This window comes from Rana temporaria, chromosome 4 (assembly GCF_905171775.1).
Source record: "Rana temporaria chromosome 4, aRanTem1.1, whole genome shotgun sequence".
NCBI classification, from domain to species: Eukaryota; Metazoa; Chordata; class Amphibia; order Anura; family Ranidae; genus Rana; species Rana temporaria.
In genome coordinates this window covers 34032184-34055244 of record NC_053492.1, presented here as the reverse complement: position 1 = coordinate 34055244, position 23061 = coordinate 34032184, and the positions used below count along the sequence as shown (strand labels likewise).

The following is a 23061-nucleotide window of genomic DNA, read 5'->3' as shown; positions in this document are numbered from 1 at the left end:
CGGTATGTGTCTTTTTGTTGGCTGGGGGGGTCAATTGTTGCAGAGAGGGATCTACTGTTGAGGGAGAGGTCTATTGTTGCTGGCTGCTGTAGGGTCCCATTGTTGCTTGAGGGGAGGTTTGTTGCTGTGGTGGGTCTGTTGTTGTTGGGGGGAGTCTATTGTTGCTGGGGTGGGGTCTATCAAATTCCATACAAAGTACTTAGTAACACAAAATTATACTTGGTTCTGTATTCTCTAAAAGGGGCAGTACTGGGTGGTGGGTAGGGGTGGAGCCAAGAAACAGATGGTGCTCAGAGGTGGGTAGGGGGCAGAGATGAAGGGTGACTCAGAAGGGGGGAGTTCCTGCACCCATTCTCTAAGAAAAAAAGCACTAATAGTTACTATCACTTTTCCTTTTTTTTTTTTTAAGAAAATGTGTAAAACTACAAAGTGTAACTTTCTTTCAAACATTTTTGTATGTGCTTTTTTTTTTATTAGGTTTAAATTTGAGTATTATGTTGGAGAATTTGTTGAAAAAAGCCTGTTCGGTGAGTGTGTATTTTGTGTGTGTATTTCATTGGTGTTTATGTAGTTCTCCTTTAATTTATTTTATATTTATATTTCATATTTTCCCACGATCTGTAATTTTCTTTGTGGAAAAACAAAAAAAAGTGTAATACAACTAATGAAGGGCTGTTTTCCGGTACAAGAACAGGTCCAGGATAAATGAAGAGAGTATCTACAACCCTTAAGGCCCATACACGCGATCGGACATTTTCCGCCAACAACGACCGTCTGTATGCTCCATTGAACAATTGTTGTCAGTACACTAAAGTCCAAAGTACAAACACGCATTCTCCGAACCAATGCTAAACATCAGACAACAATAGCAGAAGTTGCTCAAAAGGGTAGCGGTAAAAAGCTGAAAAATCATGTGATTTGGTGAATGTTGGCTGAAAAAGTTCTGCCGTGTGTATGCATACCAAGTTCACGGCCAACGTCCATTCGGACAAAAATCCACGGAAAAGTCAGATGGAAGTTTGATTGTGTGTATGAGGCTTTAGAATCAATTTAAAGCCCATTACACAATTAAAAAAACAACCAAAGGTCACCAAAAGGCATTGACTTGCCCCAAAATGGTAAACCTTAGCCAGAATCTCCTTATTTTTATAAAAATTTCAGTTACATGACAACGTTTAATTTCAATCAGGACCGATCGTCCCTATAGGCTCACTATGCAAGCCGCTTAGGGCCCCGCAAAGCTGTGAAGGGCCCCCCAAATTACTAGAGGCCCCGCCGGGTAAGAAGTCATTTTCGCCCCCTCACCCCACTTCTAAATTCGCTGGCTGAGTCATTTCCGACAGCAGAACACCCCCTCCCCCCACTTCTCAACTTTCTTTAATGTGACATGTCACTGTCGTCAGCGCCCCCCGCTTCTCATTTTTAATGTGCCATGTCATTTTGCTTAGGGCCCCAGGGAGGTCAGGATCGGCACTGTATTCAATCCTAATCGCTGACTCCGGACATTTCAATTGTCATAAAATCTCTCTAGGCCAGGGGTGCCCAACCTTTTGAAGAGCGGGGGCCAATTAAGCAACTTGGTAACCTGTTACGGGCTAGAATGTGTGGAGCGGGTAGAGGGCAGCCCACTCTATAGAGCCCACCGAACTCTCTCTTTTTTGGAGGTAATTGCTGTACCCCCGAAGGAGTGTGTTTCCTCAATGGGATTTTAAGCGTGGGAGATTGGTTGTAGAGTAAGGACTGAATTAGTCGACAAAAAATGTATCAAAAAATATCAAATTTTATTTTAATGATGTTGCTCGTAGACAACGTATCACAGTAAATGTTAACAGCATAAACAACATTCAAATGACCAAAAAAGGGGGGAAAGAAAGCACGACCTAGGGTGAGCAACCGTCAGAGGGCACCGAGCATCACTAAAGATAGAACATAAATTCAGAATTGTATATATATATTAAAGCGACAAATAAATGCAATGAGAACCCTTCCAAAACTGTCTCATGGATGCAGACAGATATGCCAACGTTTCGAGGCTTTATGGAGAATACCGCCTCTTCATCAGGGCTAGGGTGATGCAAGAGATGTCGCGAATACAATCTAGAATAAAGAAAATAAATACTTTCAATACACAATGAAAAGTATCAATTTAATTTTTTTTTTTAAATTTAAAATGTTAATTACATGGAGAACTATATACATGAATCAATGACAGATCCTCATCGTGGCTCCTACCATGCGTGGAGGAGTGCTCAGAGCCAAATGTAAGGACAAAAAGGATCCCAAAATACCTTCCCTATGTTAAACCCATAGTTGCAATCTTATAGTTTCCAATTGTCACAATGAACCCTTTTTTGGTAATTTGAATGTTGTTTATGCTGTTAACATTTACTGTGATACGTTGTCTACGAGCAACATCATTAAAATAAAATGTGATATTTTTTGATACATTTTTTGTCAACTAATTCAGTCCTTACTCTACAACCAATCTCCCAACCCTTAAAATCCCATTGAGGAAACACACTCCTTCGGGGGTACAGCAATTGGCTTATATTCAGGGATGTGGTGAGACAATGGTTTTTAGTTTTCAATTATAGGGGACACCTACGTTCTTTCTTTTCTTTTTTGGAGGTAGGCCTTTGTAAACGAACACAAGTCCATTTACATCTGCCACTCCTTAGAGGTGAATGGAGGGTCCGATTGGGTCGGACTGACCGTGTAAAAGGGGCCTAATGGCGCGTACACACGACCGTTTTTTTTTATGTCATTAAATAGATCGTGTGTGGGCTCCAGAGCTTTTTTCGCGATCTAAAAAGTGGGCATTAAAAATTTCGAACATGCTCTATTTTTTCAGAACGTTCTTAACATTGTCGTTTTTAATGTCGTAAAAAATGGTCGTGTGTGGGCTTTAACGACGTGAAAAAAACATGCATGCTCAGAAGCAAGTTATGAGACGGGAGCGCTCGTTCTGGTAAAACTAGCGTTCGTAATGGAGTAAGCACATTCATCACGCAGTAACAGACTGAAAAGCGCGAATCGTCTTTTACTAACACGAAATCAGCAAAAGCAGCCCCAAGGGTGGCGCCATCCGCATGTAACTTCCCCTTTATAGTGCCGTCGTACGTGCTGTACGTCACCGCGCTTTGCTAGAGTATTTTTTTTAGGGCTGTTACTGATTAACATTTTCGTGTTCGGTTAATCGACTTTTTTTTAAATCGATTAATCATAACGCACTTACAGATCCAACTACTTTTAGCTGATCTTGCATTGCAACTCTGCATTAGTCAGTGGTAAATGTGGTATACACTATATACAATCACCCAACACTAGTTAGTTTCCACAATCCATGACTTAACTTCACAGTTCACACAAATATGTTTTAAATTCAAACTGTAGCACTGACATAAGTAATTTTTTCTTATTAAACTTTAAGAAAAACATAGAAAGTTAGTTTAATTATAAAACTTATCTAGTATATTGACTGTCAGTCACTTTATAGTAGGCAAGTAGGCATCACTTTAGCCAGACATGATCGCATTTTATTGACAATATACCCTGAAGAACTGAACAGTCTTTCGCATGGAACAGATGTTGCCGATACACAAAGAATTGTCTGCACAAAACTGCTTAGGACAGGAAAACGATGGTTATTTTTGCCCCCTTCCCCTGATGGAGCCTGATGCATCCTCCTGCTCCACAGATGCAAAGGTACCTCAATCCAATGGGTGCAGTTTGCTCGCATCCAGCAGGGTAAGTCTCACTGTCCAGGCTGTCCGGTGACGTCAAGAATTTTGATCGATCAAAAAAATTAAAGATTAATCGAGGAATTAATCTTTAATTTCCCCAGCCCTAATTTTTTTTTCACGATCGTGTGTAGGCAAGGCCGTTTTAATGATCGGGTTGAAAAAAACTTTGTTTTTTCTAGACCCTTAAAAATGTAATTTTTTAGAACCCAAAAAACGATTGTGTGTACGCGGCATAAGGCTGCTTTCACACTGATGTACTGTTGTTTACCCGCACCACTGGTTCACCTGTGGCTTTGCTGCAGGTTAGCTGCACTTTGCAGTAGACTTCTATTATATCCTGTAGGTGTGCTACACTTTCAGAAAGTACACCAAACTCGCAGGTAATAGAAGTCTAAGGCCCCGTACACACGGCCGAGGAACTCGACGTGCCAAACACGTCGAGTTCCTCGTCGAGTTCAGGGATGAAGCCGCCGAGGAGCTCGGCGGGCCGCCTTCTCCCATAGAACAACGAGAAAATAGAGAACATGTTCTCTATTTTCTCGACGAGTTCCTCGGCGGCTCCATCGGGCCAAAAGTGTACAGACGACAGAGTTTCTCGGCAGAATCCGGGTTTGACCGAGTTTCTCGGTGAATTCTGCCGAAAAACTCTGTCGTGTGTACGAGGCCTATGGCTCAATGCAGGTGTACTGCTCTGCACCTGCAGATCAGTTGAAAGCAGCCCAGTAACCACTGCAGAACACATATGCTCATATATACACTGTGATTTTAGTAATAAACTTACCTTTAATAACCGTATTCTATTCTATTCTATTCCATTCCAGAGCAGGAGATCGCGGGCCACATCAGAGAGCCCCTGGGCCACTTGTTGGGCACCCCTGCTCTAGGCACTTTTAAAAACTTTGCATGTATTGTCTATTTTTATTTTTAGGACACAAAAAAAAAAGTACAGGAGTTACATTTTCTATGGGTGGTATTCAGGGAAGAAAGGAGATGGTAATATTGTCATTTGTAGTAAAAAAAAAAAAAAAAATGTTACCCTTCAAGAACCATTTAAAGGTGTAATATGAATGCTTTTGTTCCTTCAGAATTCTGCAACACCGGATGACATAAATTCTCTTAGCATTCTCCTCGCCAAGGCCGCCCAGTTTGGTTACAGTGATTATGATGTACAGTTGATTCTGAGTATTATCGGCAATGTTACAAGCAATGCTTTGCAATTAAATCTCAAGTTCGATGTGGACACAGTAAAAGTGAGTATATTTTTTATACCTAAAGGAAGATTCCAGTTATATAAACATGTCTAATTACTGTAGAAGACACTTGTCATTTAGGAGGACCAGAACTGTGAAAGCTGAGCCAAAAAGGAAAGCAGAGGACAAAAACATAGAAATATAGAAGAGTGATGGCTGAAAAAAGACCAAATGGTCCATCAAGTCTGCAAATTTTTTGCTTTTTTTTTTACTAGAACATATTTGTTCCAGGCATGTTTAACCACTTCAATACCGGGCCTATTCTGGCACTCCTCTCCTACATGTAAAAATCATAATTTTTTTTGCTAGAAAATTACTCAGAACCCCCAAACATTATATAGACACCCTAGGGCAGGGGTGCCCAACCAGTGGCCTGGGGGCCACATGTGGCCCACGGAGCTCTCTGATGTGGCCCGCGACCTTCTGCTCTGGAATAGAATAGAATACTGTTATTAAAGGTAAGCTTAGTACTAAAATCACAGGGCCAGATCCACAACCAGCGGGCGCAACGTAACTTTTGTGATTTAAGCTACACCGCCGCAAATTACACAAGTTAGTGCCCGATCCACAAAGCACTTACCTGTAAATTTGCAGCGGTGTAACTTAAATCCGTCCGACGCAAGGCGGGCCAATTCAAATGGGGCGAGTCCCATTTAAATTAGGCGCGCTCCCGTGCCGGACGTACTGCGCATGCTCCCGACGCTATTTTCCCGACGTGCTTTGCGCGAAGTTACGTTGCGCCGAGTTTTGTGAATCGCGACGTGTAAAAAAGAGATGCGGCGGGAAAAAAAAAAATTCAAAATAAATTTGACAGCGACGTGGGAAAGACGGGTATACGTTTACATGGTGTACTAACTTTACACTTTGTAAAAGTAGCCCTATCTTTGCGACGGCAAACTAACACTTACGGCGATTTAACGAAGGGAAAAAGCTTTGTGGATCTCCGTAAGTGCTAATTTGCATACCCGACGCTGGATTACGACGAGAAATGCCCCCAGCGGCGGCCGCGGTACTGCATCCTAAGATCCGACAGTGTAAGTCCATTACACCTGTCGGATCTTAGGACTAGCTATGCGTAACTGATTCTATGAATCAGCCGCATAGTTAGAAACAGGGATACGACGGCGTATCAGCAGATACGCCGTCGTATCCCTTTTGTGGATCTGGCCCACAGTGTATATATGGGCATATGTGTTCTGAAGTCTGTTCCTGTACTCTTTTAACCACTTAAGACCCGGACCATTATGCAGCTAAAGGACCTTGCCCCTTTTTGCTATTCGGCACTGCGTCGTTTTAACTGACGATTGTGCAGTCGTGCGACGTGGCTCCCAAAAAAATTGGCGTCCTTTTTTTCCCACAAATAGAGCTTTCTTTTGGTGGTATTTGATCACCTCTGCAGTTTTTATTTTTCGCGCTATAAACAAAAATACATTTACTTTTTGCTATAATAAATATCCCCAAAAAAGATATAAAAAAAAAAATTTCCTCAGTTTAGGCCGATACGTATTCTTCTACCTATTTTTGGTAAAAAAAAAAAATCGCAATAAGCGTTTAACGATTGGTTTGCACAAAATTTATAGCGTTTACAAAATAGGGGATAGTTTTATGGCATTTTTTTAAATAATTTTTTTTTTAACTAGTAATGGTGGCTATCAGCGATTTTTTTTTTTTTGTGACATTATGGCAGACACATCGGACAGTTTTGACACATTTTTGGGACCATTGTCATTTTCACAGCAAAAAGTGCTATAAAAATGCATTGATTACTGTGACAATTGCAGTTTAGGAGTTAACCACTAGGGGGCGCTGTAGGGGTTATGTGTGACCTCATATGTTTTTCTAACTGTAGGGGGGCGGGGCTGGACTTGTGACGTCATTGATCGTCTTTCCCTATATCAGGAAACAGACAATCAGTGACAGCGCCACTGTGAAGAACGGTGAAGGTGTGTTTACACACACCTCTCCTCGTTCTTCAGCTCCGGTGACCGATCGCGGGACCGATCCAGATTCTATTCGCAGGGGTGCTTTTATTCCGAGCATCAGGTTACAGCAGATGACAGGATACAACAGATTAATAGGTTGTGGTACTTATGCAGTCAAAAGATGATATTGTCTGTAGCTTACTATGCAGAATTCATGTGCCCTGTTACATGTGGCCTGTTAGCTGCCTCCATTACACAGGAAGTACAATCACAGGAAGAAGGGGAGGAGCATTGCATAGAAAGGAAGTGTGTCATAACATCAGGGAAGAAATATAGAAAACCAATACATTACCACAAAAGGTCACTAGATGGCAGCATGTTAACTAAACATAACATCCATAGAAAAATGGTTCAGAGAAACTATATACTGTATATATATAAATTCTATGCCCCATTGGGGCGGCACAACCTAGAAAAATGGTGATGTGTTCAGTACTTATTTTACCCGCTGTATATCTACATACAGGACAGGAAGTGAAGGTAAATCTGCTCTTTGGGACACAGACGGCAGAAAATAGTTTGGGCTTTAGATATGCTTTAATAATTTAATAGTTTTTAGGTGAGATGGTAAATTGATGATTGCCTCATCTAGTTATGTATAAACAGTATTAAAAGCTTGGAAATTATATTTTACAACAATGCTAAAATAATTTTATTAACTTTACTTTCTTGCAGCAAACTATTTCCATTATTGCTCGGTTGGTTGAATGCATTGGCACGTCAGATCTAAATCTACAGTTGCTACAAAGCATTGAAAACATGTTTTCGACAATGGAGACTACATTTACACCCTTTCGTATTGTCTCTCGTGGTATTGACATTTCCTGCACCGTTTTCAATCCTGATGGCCTCAACGAGAGTAGCTATGTAGAGCTTTTGTCTGGGGCCACTGTGTCCCCGTCCCCAGAAATATTACAAAAAATCAATAAGTCTTCTGGGGCTGTCATTAATGTACTATCCATGATCTATGCACCAACTAATGGTAGCTTTAACCTCCCATATGACAGTTCTGATGGCCTCTCTTATTCTTTGGCCAGTTCCATATGGACCAATGTGGCCATAGTAAATAACAAGAGTGAGCACTCTCTGAATATTCATATGAACTTCACATGTAACAACATCACGTCTGATGAGACTGCAGTATGCGTGTTTTGGAATTTAAATACGAACAAATGGTCATCGGAGGGTTGTAATACTACAGTTATCAATGGAAGTACCTACTGTGCCTGTAATCACCTGACCTCCTTCTCAGTCCTAATGGCGGGCTATATACCAGAAGAAGATCAGAACCTGGTGCTCTTGGATACTCTCACGAAGATTCTACTTCCTGTCTCCATAGGATCTCTTCTGAATTGCATCGCCATAGAAATCTTTCTTCTTAAGCAATCCAAGAGCTCTGTTGCTTTATATAGACATATTTGCATTATTCATATAGCTGTGTTTCTGTTAATCAGCAATGTCTCTTTCTTGGCGACCAGCCTCTTTGACATGCCTTCACATCGCTTTTTGTGCAAAATACTCACCTTCGTTACTCATTTTTCTTTGTTGGCCTTTTTTTCCTGGACATTGGTGCAGGGCCTGTTTTTGGTGTGCCAGTTACTCTTCGTCTTCCATCACTTTACCAAAAAAGAATTTTTGCTCCTTTCTGCCATACTTGGATATGGTATTCCATCTGCTATAGCCGGGGGCACTTTTTTGGCGTATTATCCTAATAAGTACCTGATGAGCAATGCCTGCTGGTTGGATAACAAATCTGGTGCCTTTCTGCTGTTCGCCTTCCCTGCCATTGTAATTATGGGTGGAAATATTCTCGTCCTGGTGGTTGTGATTGCAAAAATTTTCAAGTCGTCAGTCTCTCAAGGGAAGAGTGAGGACGACGAGGTGGTTGAGAAGCTCATGAAAGCTGTTTTGTTCTGCACACCACAATTTGGATTGACTTGGGCTCTTGGAATCCCCTTATACGTATACCCAAAGACTATTTTCTTGCACTACATATTTGCCTTGCTCAACCCTCTGCAGGTAATCATCCAGAAAGATGAGCGTTTTTCATTTAAATATGTTTAATGTTACTGAACAGGGCCTACCAACAGTAATAGATATCTGCCTAAAGCAATGTTCCTAATGCATGTAAATGCAATACATTAACACAAAGCATAATGAAAATCTGTATTTAAAGAAAACCTTTGGGCGTACAACAGGGAGAAGGGAAAGGGGCAATGGTGGTGCCCCGTACATATCCCACCAAATGCTTTTTAAATGCTTATTGGTCCATCAGCCAACCTTACTTTAGTCTGATGATCAGCCTTACTAGTCAACAGTAAGGTGCATCTGATACTAGTGACCATTACAGCAACTCCAAGGCATTTGGCAGTACAGTAAAACCTTGGATTGCAAGCATAATTCTTTCCGGAAACATGCTTGTAATCCAAAGCACTTGTATTTCAAAGCGAATTTCCCCATAAGAAATTATGGAAACTCAAATGATTCGTTCCACAACCATTTATCCATAGGTCCTTCAGTTCATAGTCCATATAAAAAGATTATAGCAAATGTGATGGGTTGTGTAACCATAAAATGTCCATCCACAAATGGAAGCCTCCACAAAGGGGATAAAAAGAGGCACATCTAAGTATGCAGGCATCCAGGGTAAAGCTGTCCACATAGACCATTCCCCACACCGCTGGCTCTCACCGTTGTCAGTCTGCAATCGTGACCGGGAAGACTACCCTGCAGTAGAGCGATCTTGAAGTGAGGCTTGAAGCGCTCGTGGAGCACAGAGTGCAAGGGACGACATCAATGGCGGTAGGGAGGACGGTCTATGTGGACAGCTTTACCCTGGATGTCTGCATACTTAGATGTGCCTGTTTTAATCATCAACCATGTGAGCAGTGGGGGCTGGTGAAGTTTTAGGATGGGGGGGCACAAGACCCCGCCCCTCCATGTTTTGTCCCTCCCACTTCTCAAACGCCACACCCCTTTAGAATACACCCACTCCATCCCCTGTATTCCACTTGCTTCCACTCATAGTGTCAGCAGGATACAACTCCGAATCACAGCACAGAGTATATAGCCCCAGCATCACAAATCATGGTATATAGTGCAGCCTTAGAGATCGGCGCAAACAAACTAAAAAATTACACTGTTAGTAATGAAGGACTCTAAATGGGCAGGAGATTACCAGAGACTGCGGACATACTGCAGGAGATAACCAGAGACTGCGGACATACTGCAGGAGATAACCAGAGACTGCGGACATACTGCAGGAGATAACCAGAGACTGCGGACATACTGCAGGAAATAACCAGAGACTGCGGACATACTGCAGGAGATAACCAGAGACTGCGGACATACTGCACGAGATTACCAGAGACTGCGGACATACTGCATTAGATTACCAGATACTGCGGACATACTGCACAAGATTACCAGATACTGCGGACATACTGCATTAGATTACCAGATACTGCGGACATACTGCACAAGATTACCAGATACTGCGGACATACTGCACAAGATTACCAGATACTGCGGACATACTGCACAAGATTACCAGATACTGCGGACATACTGCATTAGATTACCAGAGACTGGAGACATACTGCATAGATTACCAGATACTGCGGCCATACTGCAAAAGATTACCAGAGACTGGAGACATACTGCATAGATTACCAGATACTGCGGACATACTGCACAAGTTTACCAGAGACTGGAGACATACTGCACAAGATAACCAGATACTGCGGACATACTGCATTAGATTACCAGAGACTGGAGACATAGCCCTCTATATACTACACTCTATATACCGAGACCACCAATCACTGCACCCCTCTATAAACTACAGTATATATATACCAAGACCAACAATCACTGCACCCCTCTATATATATCTTACACCTTCCTATATGCACCATGCAGTATCCTATATATTGCATACACCTTGCCTGAGACATGTTTAGTGTTTAGTTAGTATATTTAGCACCCTATATATACACATCATATATACAGATTACAGCACCCTGTTATAGCATATACAGTGCCCATATATACATACACTGTATAAAAAAAAATCACAGCACTCCATATATACAAATCACAGCACCTCATACTGTATATACATATATATATACAATGCAACATTCTATATATTGTAGACACTCTGCTTGAGACATGTATAAATCTCAGCCCCCTACACAGTAGCATATAAGCGGGGGAAGGGGGGGGTTATAGACGGCAGCTATTTTCTCTGCACGTTTAGTATACAATTTTTTTTTTAAATAACCGGTGGGGGGGGGGGGCTTGGTGGACGGCCGCTGTTTTCGCCGAACATAAAACTTTGATTAAGTGGGGAGGGGGGGGGGATGAGCCGGCCGCTAATTATACCAAGGGGGGGGAAAGAAGCTGCTGTTGCCTCCAAAGTTTGCATATAAGCAAACAGTATATGATCTGATCAGCGGGGAAGAGGGGAATGCATGGAAGGAATTACTTACCTGTTACAGATCCGCACGTTCCACGTCACTTCCGGTACTTTGAGTGACGTCGGAACACTATAGTGCGTTCACCCGCCCGGCGAGAATAATACAGTCTATCGTGCCGGACAGCGCCACAAAGGCATTTTTTGGCCGCCAATGTAACACCTCGTCTGCAATCGCGTGATTGCACAGACGTGGTGCTACCCATACAGCACTGTGCCCGGCGCCCAGACACAGTGCACATAAGGACCTTTTTTTTTTTCTTTTTTTTTTTTAGATATTTTTTTTTATAATTTTTTTTTTACTGACTGGGGGAGGGGGGGAGGCGCCCGGGCACCCCCTATTAAATTTAACCATATTTCTACACTTAGAGGCGCCTCTCCTCTCTTTTATCCTCAGTTGTGACATGACACTACTCTTATATCAAGACATCTCTTGTATATCAAGTCAAAATTTACTAAAAAATTTTACTTGTCTTGCAAAACGCTCTCAAACCAAGTTACTCTTAAACCAAGGTTTTACTGTACCTACTAACAGGTGTAAGTGCTGCTTTTTTTTACCCTCACTTTTTGATCACTAACTCATAAAATAGGGAAGCTCATCACTGGCAGCTCCCACATTTTATTTTGACAGGTGCCCTTTAACATTGTTCCAAATAGAGTGTCAAAATATAAGAACATGTCAACTTATACAATGTAATGTAGCATAATATAACAAAACAGTGTCATAATTTGTATTCCATAGGGCTTTTTCCTTCTACTGTTTGGGTGTCTCCTGGATAAAAAGGTTAGTAATTTTTTGCAAAACACCTTGGATAGACTGTATGTATTCCATAGAGATGTGCCGCAGTACCAGATTTTAACAGTAGTCAAAACTATACCAGCAACTTGGATGGAGTGTATTGCAGTTCCCACCTGGTGGTTAAATGTTGTATTGTACCTAGAAAATGATTGTTATGCAATGGTACAGTATTTTTAGGATATCCATCTGGACACCTCCTCCCCCCTGAAACCTGGGTGGAAGGTGCAGGTTTATTGCATAGCCTACCTTTTGCGCATTCGATAACTTCCCAACGCTACACCCTTTAATCTGTGAAACCAAGTGAGATAACTAGTGATTCTGGGTATTGAAGCTCAAAAGAGGGAAGAAGAAGAGAAGAAGGGAGTGGTGAAGAATACAGGGTGAAAAAAGGAGGAAAAAGAGAAGTAGACAGGAGAAAAGAAAAAAGGATTGGAGGAGAGGAAGGAGAGAAGACAAGGTATTCGTAGAAAAGAACAGGGGAGCGGAGGAAAAAAGAAGAGGTGTAGGTGGACAGGACAGGAGGAAACAATAGAGAAGGGTAGAACAGGAGGAGAGGAGAAAGGAACTGAGGAGAGGATAGGTAGAGAGAAGAAGAAAGATGAAGGGCGTAGAGAACAAGAGCGGACAAAATCTGGAAGAAGAAGGGAGGACAGAGGAAAGCGGAAGAGGGGAGGTAAGAAGAAACCCAGGGAAGCAAGAATATAAACATATAGGAGAGAACAGCGGAGAAGGGGAATGAAAGCGGAAGATAGAGTTAAAGAGTGTGAGAGCACAGGAGGACAGAAGAAGGGAAGTACAGGAAAATACAGGCACGGCTCTTTTCGCGTGAAAAACGCGTCAAATAAATACTTCTTGCAAGTTTGTCTGGTATGACAATAAAGAAAAAATCTTCATCAGCACCTTTTGGATTCCAGTGTGCAATCAATTTCTTTCTACCTTATTCTACTGATGGTGGTGAGCCGGGATTAGCACCTTGAATCAGGTGTGTCCTCCTTTTGTTGCTTTTGATGTTCCTGCTTGATCCACTTCTGCTGCCAAGAGCCTCATGTCCATCAAACAGAGTATTGGAACTGTTGCCGATTACGTCATTGAATTCCGTACGCTGGCAGAAGAGGTCGCTTGGAACAATATTAAAGATAACATTAAAAAAGAGATAGGGGCCCGAGACATACCTACGGATCTGGAGAAGTTAATCACGTTTGCCATTCTCATTGACTCCAGACTCCGAGAGAGACCTTCTTTTAAGGAGCACTTGTGGAAGCCTCCTGTACGTTTGGCTCTGAGCTTTGCATCCCCACCTTTGCCTCCATCAAGGGTGTTGTTCATAGATAGTGCCTTTGTGTCTAAGCACTCTATTCCGCTGCAGCTTTGTGCCACTTCACTTTCCATTGAGGCTATTGATGGGAGACCTTTACAGCATACCCATGTGACTCATGAGACTGTTCCATTGACCATGGCCTTAGGGGCTCTTTACCATGAGATAATCCAATTTCAAGTCATTTCCTCATCTAATTACCCGATGGTCATTGGTTATTCTTGGTTACAGAGGCACAATCCCTTGTTTGATTGGCATCATGTTGAGATCCTTTCCTGGTCGCCACAATGCAGTAAAACATGTTTTTAGAAAGTGGTTAAGGTCCTGTGCACATCTTCTCTCCTCTTTGCCAGAGGAGTACGGCAAATTTACCGATGTCTTTGACAAAGGTCAAGCTGGTATTTTGTCTTTGCTCGTATGATTGTGAAATTGACCTTCAACCTGGTCCCATGCCTCCTCGTGGCCAGGTCTACCCTTTGTCTGTCTTGGTGGATAAAACAATGGAGTACTATTGTTATATCCTCTGTGTTGTGAGAGGCACAAGACTCTGGTCTGGAACAATCTATGTTTATTTCAGGTCATCTGTACACTGCAACATGCATCTTAGGACAGTACATCTTATCTGCTTCCTACATGTGCTCTCTCTAAGATGACTACTATGCCCCTTGACCCTTGTCATCACTGCTGGGTGGAGCCAGCCTTAAAGTACCAGTACATGTGGAACCCTTCAGGTATAACATCTTCCATCCATCCCTAAAAAAAAAAAAAAAAACACAACAAAACAATAACAGGCACAAAACATTAACTAACTGTCCAATAACAGTCCTCCAAATACAGGAGAATTACAGGACTTCAAGCTTCCAGGGACAGTTGCGGGGTTAATATGTCATCGGATCACTTCCGTCTGCCCCGTCGAAAGTCTCGTAACCGCTCTTGCAACTGAAACCGGTCAGGAGGGCGACAGTGTCGTTGAGGCAGGGCATCCAGCAATTCGGGACAGGAGGAAACAGGGCTGGCCGGAATGGGTACCGGCGGGGCCAAGAAGGAATCCCCCAGCTCAGAGGGTAAACAGACCTCCAGACCAGAGCTGGAGGGCTCTGTTGGAGCTGAGCTCAAAAGTTCAGAGTCCCCCCAATCATCAGTCTCTGTGCATCCTGATCCGCTGGGAGCAGATCCTTGAGACACTGGTGGTTCAGCCGACATCAGGGATTCGGGCAGTTGAGAACGAGGACGCAGTTGGTCCGCATGATGTCTGCAAATGGAACTATCTTCCAGGCGGACCTTGTACATCTTGGGTCCCAAAGTCTCTGCAATGACAGCAGGAAGCCAACGGGTGTTGGAAGGCCCATAAGATCGGGCCCATACCTTTTGTTGGGCGTTAAATCGGGGGAGCTCATTGTGTTTGACCATCTTGTCTTGGGACTGCAGTACATGTTCCTGGACTGTTTGAGGGCAGGGCATATCCAAAACAGTTCATGGCTGCCGACCCTGAAGGAGTTCTGCTGGAGTTTTCCCAGTGGTTGCATGTGGTTTTCTGTAAGCAGAAAGGAAGGAGTCCAGATTCTGGTGTGACAGGGACTGTTGTTTACTTGCAGCCACTGTAGCTTTGAAATAGTGTTTGAAAGTCTGCACAAACCGCTCTGCTTGATCATTTGTAGCCGGGTGGTAAGGTGCGGTGAACTTGTGCTTGACGTTGTGGGCAGTCAGGAAAGCTGAAACTCCTGACTGGTGAATTGTGCACCGTTGTCTGTGACGATTTCTCTGGGGTATCCAAACGTAGCAGCGAGATGTAACAGTATGGAAACCGTTGCCTTAGTCGTTGGTTTAGTAACAGGAATGACCTCAGGCCACTTTGAATGGGTGTCCACTATGATCAAGAAGGTGTGTCCTCTGATTGGGCCTGCAAAGTCCAAGTGTAGGCGAAACCAAGGAACCATGGGCCAAGTCCAGGGCTGGACGCACCCTCGAGGAGGGTCTCTTGCCGTTTGTGCACATCCAGCACAAGCATTCACATATGTTGTGATATATGAGTCTAGGTTTGGCCACCACACATAGCCTCTGGCCTTTTGTTTCATACGTGTGCCCCTGGGATGACCAGTATGTAGCAAGTCCAGAATGTGTCTCCGGAAGGGTCTGTGGAATGATCACTCGGTCTCCCCATAAAACACAGTTGCCAGCTACAGTTAATTCCATACGCCTATGGAAATAAGGTTCATACTCCTGTGTGACAGTTGCAGGCCAACCGGACCGTACCCAGGAGAGTATTGTTTTCAGAAAGGTATCCTTGGTTGTATGGGCTGCTATCTCCCCAGAAGACAAGAAGGACAGGCTGGTGTAATGACAACTCTTGACCGGTGGAGAAGAGTCCATGGACCTCCCTGTCAGTCGGGACATAGCGTCTGCATTAGCATTGGCATCATGACCACGATACTGAATTTTGTAGCTGTATGCCCCCAAGAATAGGGCATAGCATTGGAGGCGGGCCACAGTAGTCTGGGAGATGCCTTTGTCAGGGCTAAAGATCTGAAGGAGTGGTTTATGGTCCGTCAGTATGGTGAATTCCCTACCATACAGGTAAAGATGAAACTTCTTAATTGCCCATATCAGCGCAAGAGCCTCTTTGTCAATGTGTGAGTAATTGCTTTCTGCTTTTGTCAAAGACCTGGAGGCAAATACCACTGTTTTTTCTGACCCATCTGGTAAGATGTGGGATAGTACCGCCCCCAGACCATAGGGTGAGGCATCACAAGCCAAGGTGAGAAGCTTCTGGAGGTCATAGTGCACGAGCATGCGTGACGCCAACAGCTTTCACTTAGAAACTTCAAAAGCACGTTGGCATGCAGCCGACCTGTCCCATCTGGAGTGTTTCTCCAAAAGCTTGTTCAATGGAAACAAGGTGTGTGCCAGATCTGGCAGGAATTTGTGGTAATAGTTCAGCAAGCCAAGGTATGATCGCAGCTGCTGGACATTGGTTGGGGCTGGAGCTTTGACTAAAGCATCAACCTTGGCTTCCGTGGTGTGTATACCCTCTGCATCCACAAGGTGGCCACAAAACTCCAATTTAGGCACCATGAATTGGCATTTTGCTAAGTTCACTTTCAGACCCTGTTCTTGGAGTCTCGCCAACACAAGCTCCACATTCTGCTTGTGTTCCTGGTCGGTCCGTCCCGTAATGAGCATGTCATCTAGCAGGCACTGCGTGAAAGGAATGTCCGCCAAAATCTCGTCCATTTTTCGTTGCCAAATGGCTGGTGCAGAGGCTACCCTAAACACCATCCGATTATATTCATACAGTCCCTTGTGTGTGTTGATGGTCAGAAACTTGCGGGAAGAAGGATGGACCTCAAACTGTAAATATGCTTGTTTGAGATCAAGCTTGGTGAACTTTTGACCCCTGCAAGAGAGGCAAACATGTCATCTACTCTGGGTAGGGGATACTGGTCTATTTCCAGTTGGGAATTCAGTGCCATGCGGAAATCGCCACAAATGCGCAAGTCCCCATTCGCTTTCTTTACCGGTACAACTGGTGACGCCCACTCGCTGTGCTCTACCTTTGAGATGACACCTTGTTCCTCCAGCCGACTTAGTTCTGCTTCCACACCTGCTCGGAGTGCGAAAGGTACTGTCCGAGCTTTGATGAACTTAGGCTGAGCGTTGGGTTTCAGCTTGAGTCTCACACAGTCATGCTTAATTTTTCCTAACTGGTCATCAAAAATCTTTGGGAACCGCTGCTTCAGGGAAGCCACCCATCCCTCAGTATCTCCTAATGGAATGGTAACGGTGTTACAGGGACTTATGGCGATGTCTGTCATACCAAAGTGAGCAATCCAGTCTCTCCCAAAGAGAGGGGGTCCCCCATTTTCTAGGATATATAATGGCAGTCTCTTTGTCTGACCCTTGTACAATACCTGTACTTTTGCGTAACCCAGTGGGTGGAGTATCTGCTTTGGGTATGTTTGCAGTTTGATTGGTGTTGGGCGGACAGTTTTTCGGGTCTGAAGTTGTCTCCATTGTTTTTGGGTGATAGCTGAAACTGCTGTCTTTATCTTGGGTTTCAGAGGTTGTTTATCTCGCACCTTCTTGCTACGGAAAACTTGTTTCAGATGGCCGGTCCTACCGCAATTATGACAGGTCTGATCCTTAAACCGGCAGACTTTGTGATCATGGTCTGTATTTCCACAACGGTAGCAAGCTGACTCCCGGCTTGGTGGGGGTCTGTATTTCCAGTTTGCGGCAGTTGGCTTGACTGCTGTTCTGAAAACTTCCTGCTTCACCTCTTCCCTTCTGCTCTGGGGGTTTAATTCCTCTGTATCTTTCACAGCCATTTCCATCACTGAAGATATCTCAATTGCCTTTGTAAGGGTAAGGTCTTTCTCTGTTAACAGGCTTCTGTGAGTCGACTCACAATTCAGTCCCATAACAAACTTATCTCTCAGTGCAGTAGGTAGGTACTCCCCAAAAGAACAGGTAGAGGCTAGTCTGCGAAGGGCGAGCACATAAGCTTTAATCTCTTCACCTGTCTGCTGCTGCCTCTGATAGAAGCAAAATCTTTCTGCAATTTCTAGTGGTTTTGGCTGGAAGTGACTCTCTAGCAGTGTCAGTAGCTCTGCCAATGTCTTAGTTGCTGGTTTTACAGGGGAAAGCAGATCCCTAAGGCCCCCTGTACACACGGTCGGACAAAACCGATGGGAATGGTCCGACGGACCGTTTTCATCGGTTCACCTCTGAAGTGGCCGTACGGCCTGATGTGTGTACACACCATCAGTTCAAAATCCGATCGGGTCAGAATGCGGTGACGTAAAACACACGACGTGCTGAATAAAACGAAGTTCAATGCTTCCAAGCATGCGTCGACTTGATTCTGAGCATGCGTGGGTTTTGAACCGATGCTTTTCTGTACTAACCATCGGTTTGGTCCGATGGGGCAGCGGTCCATCAGTTCGGTTTTGAAACATGTTTTAAAATTTTGGACCGAAGGAAAACAGACCGATAGCCTATACACACGGTCGGTTTGGTCCGATGTTTTGGCCCCAACCACTGTCAGAAATGTTGCTACAGTACTTGCCTGTTGTCTGTGATGGCATTTGCACTGAAATACTTTTCCAGTCTCTCAACCCAGGAATTCCAGGATGTCTGTTCTCCATCAAACTCACTTAATCCCAATTAATGCCATTTTCCTGCTGGGATCTGTGATTGCTTTTATCCAGGTGACAATCCACAATGTCTGTCTCTCTCTCTCTCAGACTGATAGACACTTTGTAAATCCCATTCTCGTTGCCACTGTTATATCCTCTGTGTTGTGAGAGACACAAGACTCTGGTCTGGAACAACGGATGTTTATTTCAGGTCATCTGTACACTGCAACATGCATCTCAGGACAGTACATCTTATCTGCTTCCTACATGTGCTCTCTCTAAGATGGCTACTATGCCCTTGTCATCACTGCTGGGTGGAGCCAGCCTTAAAGTGCCAGTACATGTGAAACCCTTCAGGTATAACAACTATGTTGCCTATTCACTTTTTGGGGGTTCATCAGCAAATCCTCGTCTCCTGCCTGTGCTGGCTTATTTTTTGTAAAAAAAGAAGAGTGGTGAACTGAGACCTTGTATCGATTTATAGGGGTCTCAATCGCATCATGATTAAGAACGCTTATCCGATCCCATTGGTTTTGGAATTATTTGACTGCCTCAAGGGAGCAACAGTTTTCACTAAGCGTGATTTGAGAGAGGCATACAATCTTGTGAGGATTAAGGCGGGCGACGAATGGAAAACTACATTTTAATACTAGTACAGGACATTAGGAATACCTCTTAATGCCGTTTGGTCTCTACAACACTCTAGGAATTTATCAACAATGTCCTCTGAGATATGTTGCAGCAATTTGTGGTGGTTTATCTCGATTATATTTTCATATATTCAAAATCCCTAAAGTGCCACCACACAGACGTCTCTTGTGTGCTACAGAGGTTGAGAGATAATCTGAATTGTAAATTGAAAAAGTGCGAGTTCCATCATGAACAGGCAGTGGGTAGGGGGTAGCTTTTGGGGCTATAGCCCCAAATCTGGGGCACATAGCCCAGAGTCTCTTACCGGGTGCAGTGGTCAGGGCTGGACTGGCCTACCGGGATACAGGCAAGGCCGCCTGCACTAGGGCCACTTTGAGGGCTGCAGTGCCCATAAAAGATATGGCTGCGGGCCCAGGCCAACATGTCAACTGCGCATGCGCTGCCACCGCTAGGAAAAGCCTGTACACGCTCTGCCCTTTTTGGGCAGATGGGCAAATGCACAGAAGTGTCACCTCTGTGAGGTTTCGGCGGTGTCACACGCCTCTCATAACGGCCGGGGTAAGACCACTCTGCAGCCTCTGACTACCTCCTGTTATCGCTCTCCTGCACCATGTCTGCAGCCTCTGACCATCTCCCCCTGCACCATGTCTGCAGCCTCTGACCATCTCCCCCTGCACCATGTCCGCAGCCTTTGATCATCTCTTCCTGCACCATGTCCGCAGCCTTTGACTATCTCCTCCTGCACCATTTCTGCATATACATACACACGCACACACACACAAACACATGTATATTATATGCATGTGTATGCCCGTCCAAGCGTATGACTTTCTTTACTTCGCTGCTATGGTCTCTAGCCCCAGATCTTTTGTAGACCTAGCAATGCTCCTGTGAACAGGTTTCTCGATGGAGTTCTACAGTGGCCTCGACCCGTAGGTCTACGTCTGCTACAAAGTTTTCTTGGCTTTGCCAATTATTATCAGAAATGTATTCGTAATTTCTTTTCTCTGGCAACCCACATAATTGGTCTCCAGATTCCATTAAAGCCTTTCTCTCAAGGTTGCCTTTTTTTCAGCTCCTGTACTGGCACATCCCGATCCCATGTTACCCTTCATTGTTGAGGTTGATGTGTTTGAGACTGGAGTAGGCACCCTTCTGTCTCAAGGCCCTACCTCTGATGGGCCGTACACACGACCGAACATGTCTGCTGAAACTGGTCCGCAGACCAGTTTCAGCAGACATGTTCGGTCGTGTGTAGGCCCGAGCGGACAGGATTCCAGCATACATTTGCCCGCCGGGCCTTTTTCCAGCGGGCAAATATTTCTGGACTTGTTTTAAAACAGGCCGCTGGAATCCTGTCCGCTCGGACATGTTCAGTCGTCTGTACAGACCTACCGTACATGTCCGAGCGCCCGCCATCCCTCGCATGCGTCGAATGACTTTGACGCATGCGTGGAAGCATTGAACTGGCAGGGCCGCCCACGTCGCCGCGGCGACGGCGCGGCCACGCCCCGCGTATTGTTTACGCGCGGATTTCTGTATGATGGTGAGTACAGCCGCCATACAGAAATCCCCGGGCAGACATGTACGGTGAAAACGGTCCGGCGGACCGGTTTCATCGTACATGTTTGGTCGTCTGTACACGGCCTGAGAGTGCTATGCATCCTTGTGGCTACTTTTCTAAAAAATTGTCTTCTGCAGAATGCAATTACGATATGGGTACAGAGAATTGTTAGCTATCGTTTTAGCTCTTAAGGAATGAAGAAATTTCCTCGAAGGTACCAGTCTGCAGGTCGTCATTTTGGCTGACCATAAGAATCGCACATTCTTGTCTGAGGCAAAATGCTTATCTCCCAGAAGGGGTTCAATGGATTATTTTTCTGTCAAGCTTCAATTACATAGTCTTATTCTTACCCGGCACTAGGAATGTAAGGGCTGGTGCATTGTCACAACAGTTTTCCTCCTCCTCCAAGATGGAGTCGGTTCCTACTCCTGCGATACCTCCTGATCGCATTCTAGCCACTATTCTTGCTGTTCAGATCCATTCTCCTTCTTTAAAACCTTGTGACCATTGCTTTGTCCCTGAGAATCTCCTTACTGCTTTGCTCCAGACCTACCATTCTCCCAAGACAGCTGGTCACCCAAAGAAGAATCAACTCATCTGGTCTATTTCTCAACAATTCTGGTGGCCTGATCTGTGCACTGATGTTACCGCATTCATAGCCGCTTGTTCCGTGTGTGCTCAGAGTAAAACACCATGACACCTTCCAGTGGGCCTCCTACAACCCATACCCAATGGCCTTGGACCCACTTATCTATGAATTTTATTGTGAAGTTACCCAACTCCCAGGGCAACACAGTTATTCTTATGGTAGTTGACCGGCTCTCAATAGGGATAAGCTTTGTGTTCGAGTCGACCCCAAGTTCGACTTGAACATCGTATGTTCGACTGTTAGTCGAATAACGAACGTTATGCGCGAAATTTGAGTTGCGTGTTACGGCCCATAATTCACTGCAGCATCGCAGTGCATTGCTGGCTGATGATTGGCCAAGCATGCACTATGACCCGTATGCTTGGCCAATCACAGCTTTCAAAAAACGGAGAGCCATAATTGGCCAAAGCCAGGGTGGCTTTGGCCAATTATGGCTCAGGGGGTTTAGTACATGCCCCACACTATATAAGGCCGCCTGGAAGTCGACCTTGTGTAGTGTGTTGCAGTGTTTTACAGAGAGAGACAGAGAGAGAGAGAGAGTGTCATTTTTTGTAGTCAGATAGAGCAGGCAGGCAGGCTAGTCGGTAAGAGTTACAGTGTGTAGAGGATATATACATCCCAGGTGTTGTATATATATTTATACACTGTATTGAGTTTAGCTAGATCCGCTCTTCCTAATATACTGACAGGCAGGCAGGTGATTGTGCTAGCTGCAGTATTTTCACTTGGTGTACTGTCTGTGTCCTCTGCACAGTGTGCACCTAAAGCTACGTCAATAGATTTGCTGGTGTTCTCATATTATTTCCTACAGGCAGGGATCTGCTCATATTAATACCACATGCAGGGGATCTGCACGTATTCTCACGTGGTGTACTGTGTCCTCTGCACAGTGTGCACCTAAAGCTACATCAGTAGATTTGCTGGTGTTCTCATATTAATTCCTACAGGCAGGGATCTGCTCATATTAACACCACAGGCAGGGGATCTGCACATATTCTCACGTGGTGTACTGTGTCCTCTGCACAGTGTGCACCTAAAGCTACGTCAATAGATTTGCTGGTGTTGTCATGTTAATTCCTACAGGCAGGGATCTGCTCATATTAATACCACAGGCAGGGGATCTGCACGTATTCTCACTTGGTGTACTGTGTCCTCTGCACAGTGTGAACCTAAAGCTACGTCAATAGATTTGCTGGTGTTCTCATATTAATTCCTATAGGCAGGGATCTCCTCATATTAATACCACAGGCAGGGGATCTGCACGTATTCTCACGTGGTGTACTGTGTCCTCTGCACAGTGTGCACCTAAAGCTACGTCAATAGATTTGCTGGTGTTCTCATATTAATTCCTACAGGCAGGGATCTGCTCGTATTAATACCACAGGCAGGGGATCTGCACGTATTTTCACGTGGTGTACTGTGTCCTCTGCACAGTGTGCACCTAAAGCTACGTCAATAGATTTGCTGGTGTTGTCATGTTAATTCCTACAGGCAGG

The 23061-nt window shown here is 44.4% G+C and overlaps 2 protein-coding genes across 2 annotated transcripts in view; both read left to right on the top strand.

Moving 5' to 3' along the window:
• Window positions 1-23061, top strand: part of LOC120936101 (cell wall protein DAN4-like) — a 169053-nt gene that overhangs the window by 60940 nt on the left and 85052 nt on the right. Inside the window, exon 11 of the mRNA XM_040348216.1 lies at window positions 478-527. Coding sequence (XP_040204150.1) covers window positions 478-527 — 50 coding nt within the window. The remainder of the gene's footprint in view (window positions 1-477; window positions 528-23061) is intronic.
• Window positions 8315-23061, top strand: part of LOC120936100 (adhesion G-protein coupled receptor F3-like) — a 28928-nt gene continuing 14181 nt past the window's right edge. The window contains exons 1-2 of the mRNA XM_040348215.1: window positions 8315-8994; window positions 12195-12236. Of these exons, the coding sequence (XP_040204149.1) occupies window positions 8464-8994; window positions 12195-12236 (573 nt within the window). The 5' untranslated portion in view covers window positions 8315-8463. The remainder of the gene's footprint in view (window positions 8995-12194; window positions 12237-23061) is intronic.